General features: G+C 48.1%; 1 protein-coding gene across 4 annotated transcripts in view; it reads left to right on the top strand.

The window, feature by feature from the left end:
- LOC149357298 (endoplasmic reticulum transmembrane helix translocase) overlaps nt 1-12,927 on the top strand; it is a 92,448-nt gene that overhangs the window by 65,440 nt on the left and 14,081 nt on the right. For all 4 annotated transcript variants that reach the window (XM_089584496.1, XM_089584495.1, XM_089584498.1 and 1 more), the window contains exons 20-21: nt 4,213-4,330; nt 6,423-6,619. In XM_089584496.1, coding sequence (XP_089440622.1) covers nt 4,213-4,330; nt 6,423-6,619 — 315 coding nt within the window. The remainder of the gene's footprint in view (nt 1-4,212; nt 4,331-6,422; nt 6,620-12,927) is intronic.

Raw genomic sequence — 12,927 nt, 5'->3', positions numbered from 1 at the left:
AGCAAAAGAGCTAGGCTTAGCACTGTCGATGCTCTGCACCATTGTGGGGCAGTGGGATGTAATCATGAGGAATGTGCAGGTTTACGCAGTTTGTCGCATTTTTCTCGGCAATGTAGACGGGGCAATCGTCCAAATGAACAGAACAGCATGTACTTTTCCGGCCGTAAATAATCTCGAAGATTATATTTTCTTTGTTTTCGTATTCAAGTTGGCTTGTTTTAGATTATACGAATTTTGGATGGTGTGAATATTTGATATTTCACGTGGTCCTGGGGTATTCATATCGTTGAGATTCTACTGCATTCATATAATCATGCTTAGCGGAGCGCTCCAACTGGATCTCATGGACCGCTTTTTGATGGGCTCTGTATCGCTGTATGGATGTTGCTTAGCTGGAAATGACCTTGTAGTGCAGTTAACTGAGCCATTGAAGGGTCTTGCAGTCCAAGATACTTGGGTAGAGGTTTTTGCCAAGTTTTGTCGGTGCGTATAGGTGTCCATGCCTGTACTATCGAGAGCATGCCTGCTGTGCGTGCTGAATCATGCCAAACTACATGTGAGCACTGCCCGACTGAGCACTCAAGGTGCCAAGTCTGGGGCACGGCGTGATCTCGAGCAGCTCAATGCAGTGTGCGCGCTGCACCGGTCTCAGCAATAGGAGCGTTTCGTCAGGTGGCACCCATATGTAGCTTGGCATGGTTCAGCACGCACTGGCAGGGTTTTCTAACTTTAATTACGATAGTGCATTGCCATCAGGCCTGAATTTCTTGGCAGAAGGTCGTGTCAGGTGCTGGCCCTCACTGCTGAACTGTGTGAGCTGCTGGACTTTTCCTGCACATGGGCGACTAGCAGTGATGTCAAGTTAGGCCTTAGCCATGATGAGCTGTATAACATCAAGGGTAGCCATGACGTCCGCTTTGTGGACAAGCTTGAAGGGCAAAGATCCCACTTGAAAGATGGTGTCTCGGTCTTGCATTCAGCACTGATGTGTAAAACAGATGGTGGCGGTGGTCCTATTCAAGCAACCTGTGAGGTTTAGTTTGATGATGGCGCGCAGGTTACTCTGAATTGCTTCTGTTGGCTTGGCAGCACATAGTTCCCCTGTCTGTGACAACAACTTTGAGGGCACTGTGCTGGAAGAGGATTTATTCGCCTGAAAACGGTTGCTGGTTGAGGCAGTTAGCAGCTGTCCTAATCCATCCATCTCTGGGTTGGGGAAAACGTCAAGCAGGTCTATCCTAATCTACTTGTCTCCTCAGTGGTTGGCTGCAAATATTGTGCCAACCTTGTGAGTGGAATCTGTGGCGACCCTGGCAGGTTTAGATCTGTCTCCTCAAACTTGGTCGCCTTTTGGTTTTTCCTTCGGGTCATCCACCTGCATGCTTTACACTGCCAGGGCCGCAGTGTCGTGTTTGTTTGTTTGTGTGCACCTGTCACTTGAGCATGTCCATCTGTTGTTGCACTTTGTGTGCAGCCTCTGATGCCACTCACTGGCATTGTCTGTGGCTTAGCATGCATTGTTCATTGGTGCAAGCAAGCATGCAGGCAGCCCCTTTCCACCATCGACCCAGGTGGACGGCAAGTAGTGTTAGACATCAGGGCCTGTCTGCTTTGTTTGTGGTGGGAACTGTGGTTGGGTGCCGGCTGCCCGGGGAACATGGTGGCTGTAACAACCCTCCATTTGTGTGGTCTATTTGCATGAGCTGTTGAGAGAAGCAAGTTTGGCAGCTTGAAAATTTCATTTAGCTTTGCCGCACATGGGGCACACAGTTGCAGTACGGAAATACTATTGAGAGCAGATTAAAAATTCTTATTTTGGATGTTGTTTGTGCACAGCTTTCATGTCCCTGTAATTTTTGTGAACAGGTGGGTAACTGTCTGTTTACTTCACGTAAAGGCTGCCGGTGCGTGTCTGACAAGTGAGGTCAGGTCTTGTAGTGTACGTTAGTGTAGCCTCGTTAGGTGTAGTTTTGTATGTTGGTGTAGTCGGGACTGTGCAACAAACTTCTCAAAGTAACCCAGAAAGTGCATGTCTCCTGAAGGAAGGTAACCCAAAAAGACAAAAGGTTAGGACACCACTGTTGCATTTTTCACGGGATCACGGAAAAAAAAAGTAACAGTCAGAAAAAGTAGTAGCCAAATGCAGTGAAACCTCGTTATAGCGAACTGATGATGATGATGAAAACGTTTATTTAAAGCCACAATGCCTTAGTTGAAGGGAAGGCTCATCGGGTCCCTAGTCCGGGACGCCGTTGGTGAAAGCCGCTGCCCGTGCTCTGGCGACGAGGGCTCGTTGTTCCTCGAGGTCCGAGCTGGACAGGGCCGCCTCCCAGCCCTCCCGCGTTGGCTGATTTATGATCTCAATGCTGTCATTTTTCTGACAAGCCTATACCATATGCGAACTGGTAAAAATTGTAAAGTAGTGCAATATAGCTGAAATTTGCAATATAAAATTTCGCCAAAACTCGTGCTGGAGAAGCGAAATTTAGTCAGCGGAAGAACGGTAGTTGGGAGAGACCTGTTTCGTAGTTTTAGCACCACTTCGAAGCCGTTTGTGACTGTTTCAGAGGCGGCAAAACACAGAGTGGCGTTGGCTTTCCCGCACAGCATGATCAGTGAGTTTTACAGGCAGAGCAGTACTGTGGGTCTAAAAATTAATATGCAGAAAACCAAAGTACTGTTCAACAGTCTCGGAAGGGAACAGCAGTTTACAATTGGTAATGAGGTGCTGCAAGTAAGGGACTACGTCTACTTAGGGCAGGCAGGGATCGCAGATCCATATCTTGATTCAAATAACTAGAATAAGATTGTGACAGAAGCCAACAGCCACAGAAACCAAGGGCCACAGGGGATTTTTTTTTTAATTAATATGTTTATTTTGTGGTGTTGATCAATTTAGAATATTACTGAATATCTTATCGCTTAAAGCTAATTGATAGAAAAGCGGAAGAAAAAACAACCACATGCCGCCGGCGGGATCCAGGACTCAGGACTTACTCAGGTAACTCAGGACGTTCTACGTCCCCCGCTTATTAACGTGGGTGGCGCTGATGAACACTCTCAAGGTTAGATTACTTGTAAACATAAATACCCGCGAAAGCAGAAGGTTTGACAGCCGTCGCCGTAGCTCAGAGGTAGAGCACCGGACGCGTAATTCGGAGGTCGTGGGTTCGGATCCCGCCGGCGGCATGTGGTTGTTTTTTCTTCTGCTTTTCTATCAATTAGCTTTAAGCGATAAGATATTCAGTAATATTCTAAATTGATCAACACCACAAAATAAACATATTAATTAAAAAAAAAATCCCCTGTGCCCCTTGGTTTCTGTGGCTGTTGGCTTCTGTCATATTTATAACGAGCCCCTCATTCCCCTTCCGTTGTTTGCTTAATAGAATAAGATTGGGGTGGAGCTCATTTGACAGGTTCTCACAGATCATGAATGGAAGTTTACCAATATCCCTCAGGAGAAAAGTATACAACAGCTGTATCTTACCGGTGCTTACCTATGGTGTAGAAATGTGGAGGGTTACGAAAAGGCTTCAACTTAAGTTAAGGATAGTGTAGTGAGCTATGGAAAGAAAAAAATGATAGGTGTAATGCTGAGACAGGAAGAGCGCAGAGTATGTCAGGGATCAAACGTGGGTTAATGACATCCTAGTTGAAATCAAGAGGAAGAAATGGACTTGAGCAGGGCATGTAATGCGAAGGCAAGATAACCGCTGGTCATTGACGGTAACGGAGTGGATTCCAAGGGAAGGGAAGCATAGCAGGGGGCGCCAGAAAGTTAGGCGTGCAGATGAGATTAAGAAGTTTGCGGGGATATTGGTGGCTGCTGCTGGCACAAGACAGGGTTAATTGGAGAGACATGGGAGAGGCCTTCGTCCTGCAGTGGGCGTAGTCAGGCTGATGATTATGTGAAAAGAAAAAAAGAAAAAAAATTCCTATTGTCATGGTTGTCGTGGTTTTAACATTCATGTGCTTCCTGAGTGGGAAAAGCACTCCGCGAAATCACTAGAGGTTCCTCTAGAGGAACCACTAAACCCCCCATAAGCCGTAAACCATCACTATGAACAAAGATTGGATTAACTGTATGCCTTTGTCAGTGTCCGTTTAAGGGCAGTCATCTCGCTGCATGTATTTGTGCATCCTGTGGCCTAGTGCTGTGGCCTGTTGTGTGCGCCTAATGGGATCTTTTCACTGTCGCCTGCGTTACAGAGGCAGCTGCAGAAGCTCCTGAAGGACCTGGAGGAGCAGGACCAGGCGCAGGTGGTGAAGCTGGGCGATGCCAGCATTGCAGCCCCCTTCACATCCAAGCTGTCATCCATCCAGTGCAGTGAGTCCTTGTGCTGATTGGTTTGTACTGTCAGACTGAGACTGGTTTCCCACCACGTGTAGAACGGTGTGAGGATGGCACAGGACAAGGAAGAACGTGACTACAGTTCAACCTCGGTTTAACAAAGTCGGTAAAATCGGCAGTTTATTTTGTCTCGTAGCATGCTAAGAACGAGCATCCTCTGCCAAAAACGCGCAGAGGATAACTCGCGGGAAAAACCTTTGTTTACAATTAAAGTGGTCCTTTACTTCTGCCCTTTCTTTGCCAGCAGCTACGGCGTTTTGCGTGTCTTGCTTATGTTGTGAACTAGCGAGCTGCCTCAGCACATCTGTCATGCCAGCCACCTCATGGGTGACAGGGACGATGCACCTGTCTTGATTTTGGTTTTGCTTTCATCATTATCCTCTAAGTGCCCTGAGCACACCACCGATATGACGCGTTCAGTCACTGCCGCAGCTGCGACCTTGTGACCGTTGGCGGCAACCTTGCTACGGGCCACGGTGTGTGCCCCCCTCCCCTTCCCCTTACACTCCTGTCTTTGTCCGTGTCGGTGAGAGCCAGAAGTATCCTCCAATCACCAACCAGAGAAATGAACTCGGGCCTACCCAGCTCCTCGTGTTTTCTTGTGTAAAGGTGGATTCAGACGAGCGGACCGGATCGCGGATGGTCCGCGCGCTTCAGCGCAGTTATCGTGACGCGTGACCAAGCATCTGCGAGTCGGTCCAGACATCGAGCATTCACACGAATGCAGTGGACAATCCACGCGTACTCTCCCCCGCGGCATGATTTCGCTGTTTGCGCGGCTGCAAAAACTCGGCTACCGAGAGTTTCAACATGGACGCCGAGTGAAAAGTCTCTCTGCACTGGCTGCAGCCATTGAAGTGTCCGATCTGAGGGTGACGAGGAAGCTTTCGCGGCTAAAAAGCAGTTATGTTGGAGAAAGCCATGGTTGGAAAGGAAGTGTTTGGGCGTGCAGAGATGCAGTGACTGCTGCGTAGGGGTGCATGTATTGAAATCTACGAGTGCACAGCAGGCACGCCGCGGCATCTCTCAGTACTCATCATCAACTTGTTGCTTTTATACAAGGCCTGGCATTACCCTGGGCCTGCGCTTTTGTGCATGTGCATGCTGTCAGCTGATTCTCTGAAGGAAAAGGAATTGATGTGACTAGTGCAAGATGCTCTGATGCTGTAACTGTGGTGGACATTGCTTTGAAATGCCGCAGTGTTAGCCCCAAGCTCAGACAAACAGGAAATTTTGTGGTTTCTGAATGCTTAGGTGTTTTATTCAGTAACTTCAAATTGGAAAGGGTGTGGTGAAAATTTAATCGAATAGCAAATAGTATTCACCAACTATGTTTGCTATTCAATTCAATTTTCACCACATACTATTTGCAGTTTCGAATATTCATGCACCCCTAGCAAATATCTTTTTCACAAAACATGTCTTCATGGTCACCGAACTTGCACAGGTCTATTTCTGTTTAAGAGTGAGCATTGACAAAATTGCCATTAATGTCCATGGAACTGCAGTTTACCAGCTGACGTGGTGCTTCCCTCCAGGCATTAAAAAACAAAATTGTTGAATGTGTGCATTGGGGGAGCCCTCCAAGTGGGAGACCAAGAAAGTTTTTGGAGATTGAACAGGCATAGCAAACCTTGATGGTCAGTGCCCGACATATAGCAGCGCAGTCATTGCCTCAGGTCGAGTGGAACTTACTGATGTCCTTGGAAGCTCGAAGAAAGAGTTGAAGGGTGGATATTATCTGGGCAAGTTGGCAGGGATTCATTGGTAAGCAGGAGAAAGACCGGACCAAGTGCTGATCAGTTCTTGTTCCTGCCTTTCTCCTCTGTTTGTGTAGTCAACATTGCACTGAAACTAAATGACTTCAAGTATCAATTATCACTTGAGGCCACTTCTCTCTAGGCCGCTTCTCTTGGAGAGAAGCTCACCAGGTAATTTAGTCTGTGATTTATTTGCGTGCTAGTGTGCTGAGTTGACCAGTGAATTGAATGGCTGGCTGGCTGCTGCTTTGTGTGATTTATGGCTGAATTTGCCTATGAGCTGATTGTTTGCTGACTGTTGTGCGCAGTTTGCCACGTGATCAAGCAAGGCCGGTGCACCCTGGTGACGACCTTGCAGATGTTCAAGATCTTGGCCCTCAATGCTCTGGTCCTTGCGTACAGCCAGAGCGTGCTCTACCTGGATGGCATCAAGTTCAGCGACACCCAGGCCACCCTGCAGGGGCTTCTTCTTGCAGGATGCTTCTTCTTCATCTCGCGCTCCAAGGTGGGCATGATTTGATGGTGTCTAGAATTATGATCTGAACAAACTAGTACGTGTGCTTGTTGGTTTTGTCTGAAACACCAGAGACAGGACATGGAGCGGTGTTGATTCTGACTGTGAGTATAGTCGTCCGTGGCACAACCTGACGTATCCTTCATGATAGCACTGCCAGGAAGGCAGCACTCCGTCTCTTGACCACACGCTTACTGAGACAGATACTGTAGAGGCTCATTAGTCCGAAGCTTGCTGGTCAACAGAGGCTGGCTTTATCAGGCTGATTATTGAACTGTTCTGAAAGGAAGGTGATCAGAAAAGCCTTATTCTTCCCGGTTCATCTTCTTTCAATCTAGCAGTTAAGTCATGCTATTCTAATTGCCAACTAGCCCATCTTTCTGCTTTAAATAGGTAGGGAAAAAAAAATTGCTGAAGAAACCTGTCAGCTCCGTCAATATGGGACTGTTTAACCTTGTGGCTTACAGCACATATGGTCACGTTTTCTAGAAGGTAGGCCAAAAGCACGGCACTTTGGAGTCGTCACTTGCACTGAGCTAAACTGCAGTTGAAAGCTTGCAGTTGAGCAACTGCTTTTGCACTTGTGCAGGTCATCATCACTGACCACTATATTCAGATGCGCTGGTTCCGTTGTCTCCATACATGTTTGTGCACATCCTTTTCTGTTGAGTGATTGGCATAGTTCATCAATGCTTGTTGGCTGAGCTTTGCTGCCATCTATGTGGCAGCACATGGTGCATCAGAGCAACAATGAATTCTTGGAACACACAGTGACCGCTTGTTTTCCTCGACAGACGCCTAAAACTTTAAAGCCTGCTTTCACTTGCCGAGCAGGGGGTGGGCTACGGTATTTTCTGCAGCAGAACTGTGCATGTCTCCATGAACATTCTTTGAATGAGAAAGAAGAAAATGTGTGCAAGTGCTTGTGCTCCAGGCAGCAAGAGAGGAAAACTAGGAAAAAGAGCAATGCAGTGAAGCCCAGAGTTGTGAGGCGCATGGGTCAGTAAAGTGGAAATGCCAGGTCTGGATGCCAGCGTGCAGAGTGAGCATTATGCTGAAACTTGTAACAGAGGCATTCTGGGTGCTTCAGACATCCAGTATACCGTATTTACCCAATTCCAACGCGCCCCCGATTCCAACGCGCACCCAATTTACGGCACCAAAAAAAAAAAAAAAATCAAGCCTCGATTCTAACGCGCGCCCAATATTGGTAATGAAAAAAAAAAACTACAAGCCCCGCTTCTAACGTGCATGTGACTTCCACGAATGAAAATAATTTGCAACCGTTTTTGTATTTTAAGGAGAGATGCGGGTGAAAAAACCGATTTTTTTCAATGCACCGACGAAGTCAATTTTGTATTTTATTACGTTTTGTATTCCCCCAAGACTCTTCTTTTATGTATAAAAAAAAATCACAGCCGATAATCAATAGGAAGTTAGTAAAAAATGCAATTAAAGCACTCGCGGTGGCTCGCAAAAGTGCGAATTTGAGCGAATTTCGGGAACGCGGCATTTCGCTGCACGGCGTCGCCCGCTCTTGAATTTTCGCGGGGAAGTAGGCCTACCCATCACCTACCAGAAGCCACTTCGGCAGCGGCGCATTCTTGATAAAAATACGGAAAAAAAAGATCGTTTCCCGCCCGAGTCAAGCGTCGCGACTGGCCCTTCAAATCACGTGGTACGATCGGAGCCCTTCCATTGGCTACGAGCATTCCACCGCACGGTCGGACGCAAACGCTCTTTCTTCGTTCTGCCGCCACCGAGACGTGAACCAACGCTTCTGCCCGGGTTTTTCTCCTTTCTCCGCTACGGATGTGACTGAGAAACGAGATTTTCGTTCACGCAAGTTCCTGACAAAGTGCAAGCGGAGAGCTCCGGCGACGGGAGGTTCGTCTGCTGCTAGGCGTAACTGCGGCAACGGCGATGCACCATTGGATCCTTCAAGCTTCTTGCGGAGCATCCATGACTTTGTCGGTGCGTCTGAGCGAAAGATAAAAATGTTCGACAGCCAAAACAAACGTAAAAACGAGCGCGGAAGCGCTGTTATCTGTGAGATCGGCATGATGCACGGCCTCGCCAGAGGCGCGGCGTGCCCCGCCTGCGGACGATGTAATCTCTGTCAGAGAATCGGCCGCGAAACAGAAAGGACTGTCATCGTTTTTGGAACTTTACCGCCGAAATGACGCGCTTCCGACAACCATTGTTTCATCAACATATTCTTCGAGCCGCGTATCTCGATCGTGCAAAGGCAGTGATGAGGCGTCCGCCCGCGGCAGTGCACGGGATAACGTCGCAGTGAACGTGGTCCGTGGTCGCTGAGCACACGACCAATGACAAGCGCCACACCGGTTGAAAACGCTTCCTGCGACGCAGAAAACGACGAGCAAACGTGCTCCCATGTTTGCCAGCAGTTAGTGAGCTCCCACATCGTATAATGGCGATGACGATGGGCAGCTATGGGGCAGTTTCGGTTTCCACTCGAATCCAACGCGCATGCGATTTTGAGACGTATTTTCCCCGAAAAAAGGTGCGCGTTGGAATTGGGTAAATACGGTAATTTGTAGCATAAATTTTGGGACCATTGAAGTTGACCGAAATCGATAGTGTGTTGATTTTGCATTCAGATTTCACATACTGTATGTACCACTTCAGTGCAGTGGCAGCATTGAGAATTCTGAGCCTCATCCTTGAACACCACCTATCGCAAGGAGTGCCTTGCGATAGTGTATGCCATATCAAAATTCTGCCCATACTTGTATGGCAGGCCTTTGAAAGTTGTGACTGACCACCACACACTGTGCTGGCTGGCCAACTTGAAGGATCCGTCTCTCCGCCTCACTTGCTGGAGCTTACGATTCTAAGAGTTTGATGTCCATTGGCCATGGATGTCGCCTTTGTGAACTACTGTCTCCATTCGTACACTTGGTTCCTTGACAGACTTGAGTCACCATACTGGACCTTCATTCTGTGATGAATTTCTATACAGAGACCGAATAACCAAACACTGTTTCTTCTTGATGCAAGTTGCTACTGGGGCGGCCATTTTTACGCTGTTCCTGTAGTGGTGTTTCTGTATCTTCACATTGGTGCCACCTAGTGAACACGAGGCGCACTGTTAGGAACATGCCTACCAATTTATAGGCTACTGGCACCATCTTTCGCTTTTTTGTTACACTTGTGTGGTTTTCATTTGACTGACCCTCGTAAAATTCCAATCGGGAAGTGTGGAAGGCATAGGGGACATAATCTCACCACTACTGTTCACTGCATGTTTACAGGAGGTACTTGGAGCACTGGATTGGCAATGATTGGGTATAAATTTTAAGCTAGTAATCTGTGATTTGCTGATGACAGTGGCGTGCTAAGTAACTAGGGACGAATTGCAGAAGATGACTGAGGACCTAGACAGGAAAAGCTGAATGATGGATCTAAAGAATAACAGAGCTTTGTTGAGTAAACTAATGAAAATGAAATAATGAATAAAATTAATGTACCGTATTTACGCGATTGTATGTTGACTCGAATGTAAGTCGACTTCCCCGTAATACATACAGTCAAACCCGGATATAACGAACTCGGATAAAGCGAATTATGCTTTATATCAAACACTCGGAAGTTCTAACATTACGCATGTAAAATGTACTTTTTATAACGAACTACACATTGGATAGCACAAGGACAAACACAGAAGCTAACAGGACAGGTGCTGGCTGTTTGTCCTCGTCTTTTCGAGCTGCTCTCTCTAGCCATGCAACAAGATCAACAAGCCCAAACCACTACTCTAGTACACACTGGATATATCGAACTCTGAGCACCTGCGATTGGTCACCAAACGCCCGCCAGTGTACTGCTGCTCTGCCTCCGGGTAGTTTCAGGGCAACCATGCTGGCCAGCCATGCTTCAGTGAAACCCGTGAAACACAGGAGGAGTGGGAGCAGCTCTTTAAAATCCACGCAGTCGGCCAGCCTCGCTTTGCAGCGCTCCTATTTGACAGCTGCCTACCACGTGATCAAATACGTGCGAGCAGCTCCAGACCTTATCGCACTGGCTTCGGGAGAGGCAGCACAGCATCCTACAAGTGCTACGAGACATAGTCGTCCTCCATGCGTTTTTTGTTTGCATTTGCGAGTCATGCTGCTGTTCTTCTCTCTTGACTCCGGCTGTGCCTGTGTTGCTGCGTGCTTGCTTTCTGGTGCTTCATCCTGCAAGATGATGACGAAACAGCGGAAAGCCGTGCCGAGGAGCTTGCAACGAGTAGGCGCAATATTTGCCTCCTCCTGGTTAACTGTTGAGCACACCACTACTGTGTCTCACTCAGAAACATTGAGCTTTGCTTCCTGCCACCGAGCGCAACAGCAGTTTTACAGCCACTTAAGGCATCATCCTTGGGTTCAAGCTAGGCTACCGGAAGCACGTGGCAGAGTGGCTTTTAGTGAAACTGCGGGTTATGACGAGCTAAAGATTAATTTGCTGGCTGCAATTGAAATGATCAGTCATGCCTGGCAAGACATGACTCGAGATGCTCGAGACCACCATGCTTGAGAGAACTGCTTCCATCATGCTGGACTGTGTCATGAGGATGCGGAAGCTGCGAGTGCGGTGTGCGCAGTGCAAGACGATAGTGACGTTGCCATGCATCGGGAAGAGCTTGCCGATGTTCCAGACGCTGTGCTAACAGAAGTTGCCTTCGAGGATTTTCTGACGGATGATGACGACATAGCCGTGATAGCAAGTTCGTTGGACTCAGAAATTGTCTCCAATGTGCTGGTGTCTGGTGCCATTGTGCAGCCGCCTCCGGAAGATGATCGCCCTCACCTGATGCTTCACGAAGCGGTTTCTGCTACCTGTGTGCTGCGGCAATACTGCTTGGGAATACCAGGAAGCAGACTGGAGTTTGTTGAAATGATGTCTCATGTTGGAAATGAGATTCTCATTGATGGAGCAAAACGCTGTGTTCAGGAAAATAATTTCTGCCTACTGTGAATACTAGGTGTACACTTCTCGCCAATAAATTACTTTTGGATTCATGTTGAGTAGCATGGTTTTTCTTTCATCAGCATGTTTTCGCTCCACTGTTCACAACCTCGTATATGACGAATTTGGTACTCAAGTTTGCTGTAAGCGGGTTCGAATATATCAAATTATTCCATATATCAAACAAATTGCGTTGACTCATGCTGTTCGTTATAAGCGGGTTTGACTGTATGTCAGGAAAAAAGGGGGGGGGGGGGGGTGCCCATGGGCACATTCCATAGCGCAAATGTAGTAGTCACTGGACTACTCATCCACAGTTGCGCCATCATTCTCACTAATGCTGCCATCGTCATCACTGCTGCAGTCCCACAGCATATCGCTGTACTGTCGTCGTCCAGCGGAACAGCTGAATAGTACCGTATTTACACGATTGTAAGTCGACTCGAATGTAAGTCGACACCCCACATCACAATTGTGAAAAAAAAAAAAAAACGAGGTCATTTAAACTTGGCCTTTATTAGTAGAACTAGAACGCGACAGTACTATCCTGTGGCCTCCGCTGATCACCAGCCGCTATCGGCTGCCGCACGCGGGAGTGCCCGTGGGCACATTCCAAAACAAAAATGTCTTAGTCACTCGTCATATCGTCCTCGCTAGCGCTGCCGTCGTCATGTCGTCATCGCTGTTGCAGTCCCACAGCTCGTCGTTCTAACATCGTCATGCAGTGAAATCCTGCACTTCGCAAAAAGCCACATCATGACATCGCGAGCAACAGCTGAAAATTTTGCCTCGTTGTAGCTGCCACTCCTGTATCACTCAGTGCGAAGGTCGAACTTGCGGCCTGGCGCGCAGTTCGTTTCTTCGGCATAAAGAATGACAGACATCTTGAATGTAGCCGCGAACGAGCACCGGTCGCTTATCAGACCTGAAGCACAAATGACGAATGACGAAGCACTACATTAAAAACTTGTGAAACGCGGCCGGCAGTAGTCGAATGCGTCAGAGCCAGAGAGAAATTACGCGCGAGCGGCGTCGGCTCTTCCGTCGGCTACCGACACTCCCTGGTGCCGCTGCGGTTCGGAGGGGGGTGCCGCCACGATTGGAACAGCAGCCCTTCCATCAGCTACCGACGCTCCCTTCGGCGCCGAGTGCGCGGTTGAAAGTAAACAAAAAAAAAAAAAATAAGAGTAGAACGCGAAGGCGCTATCGGGCCGCCGCCGCTTATCAGCATACGCAATCTGCGGCCACGTGTGGGGAGTGGGTTGGTGCTGGTTTGCTGCTTATCGACAGCCACCATCAGCGGGCCGCCTCGCGCGGGGCGGGGA

Source organism: Amblyomma mixtum, chromosome 3 (assembly GCF_055824585.1).
Source record: "Amblyomma mixtum isolate Tamu chromosome 3, ASM5582458v1, whole genome shotgun sequence".
NCBI classification, from domain to species: Eukaryota; Metazoa; Arthropoda; class Arachnida; order Ixodida; family Ixodidae; genus Amblyomma; species Amblyomma mixtum.
Note: the sequence above shows the minus strand (reverse complement) of the source record. Positions and strands in the feature narration are given on the sequence as shown.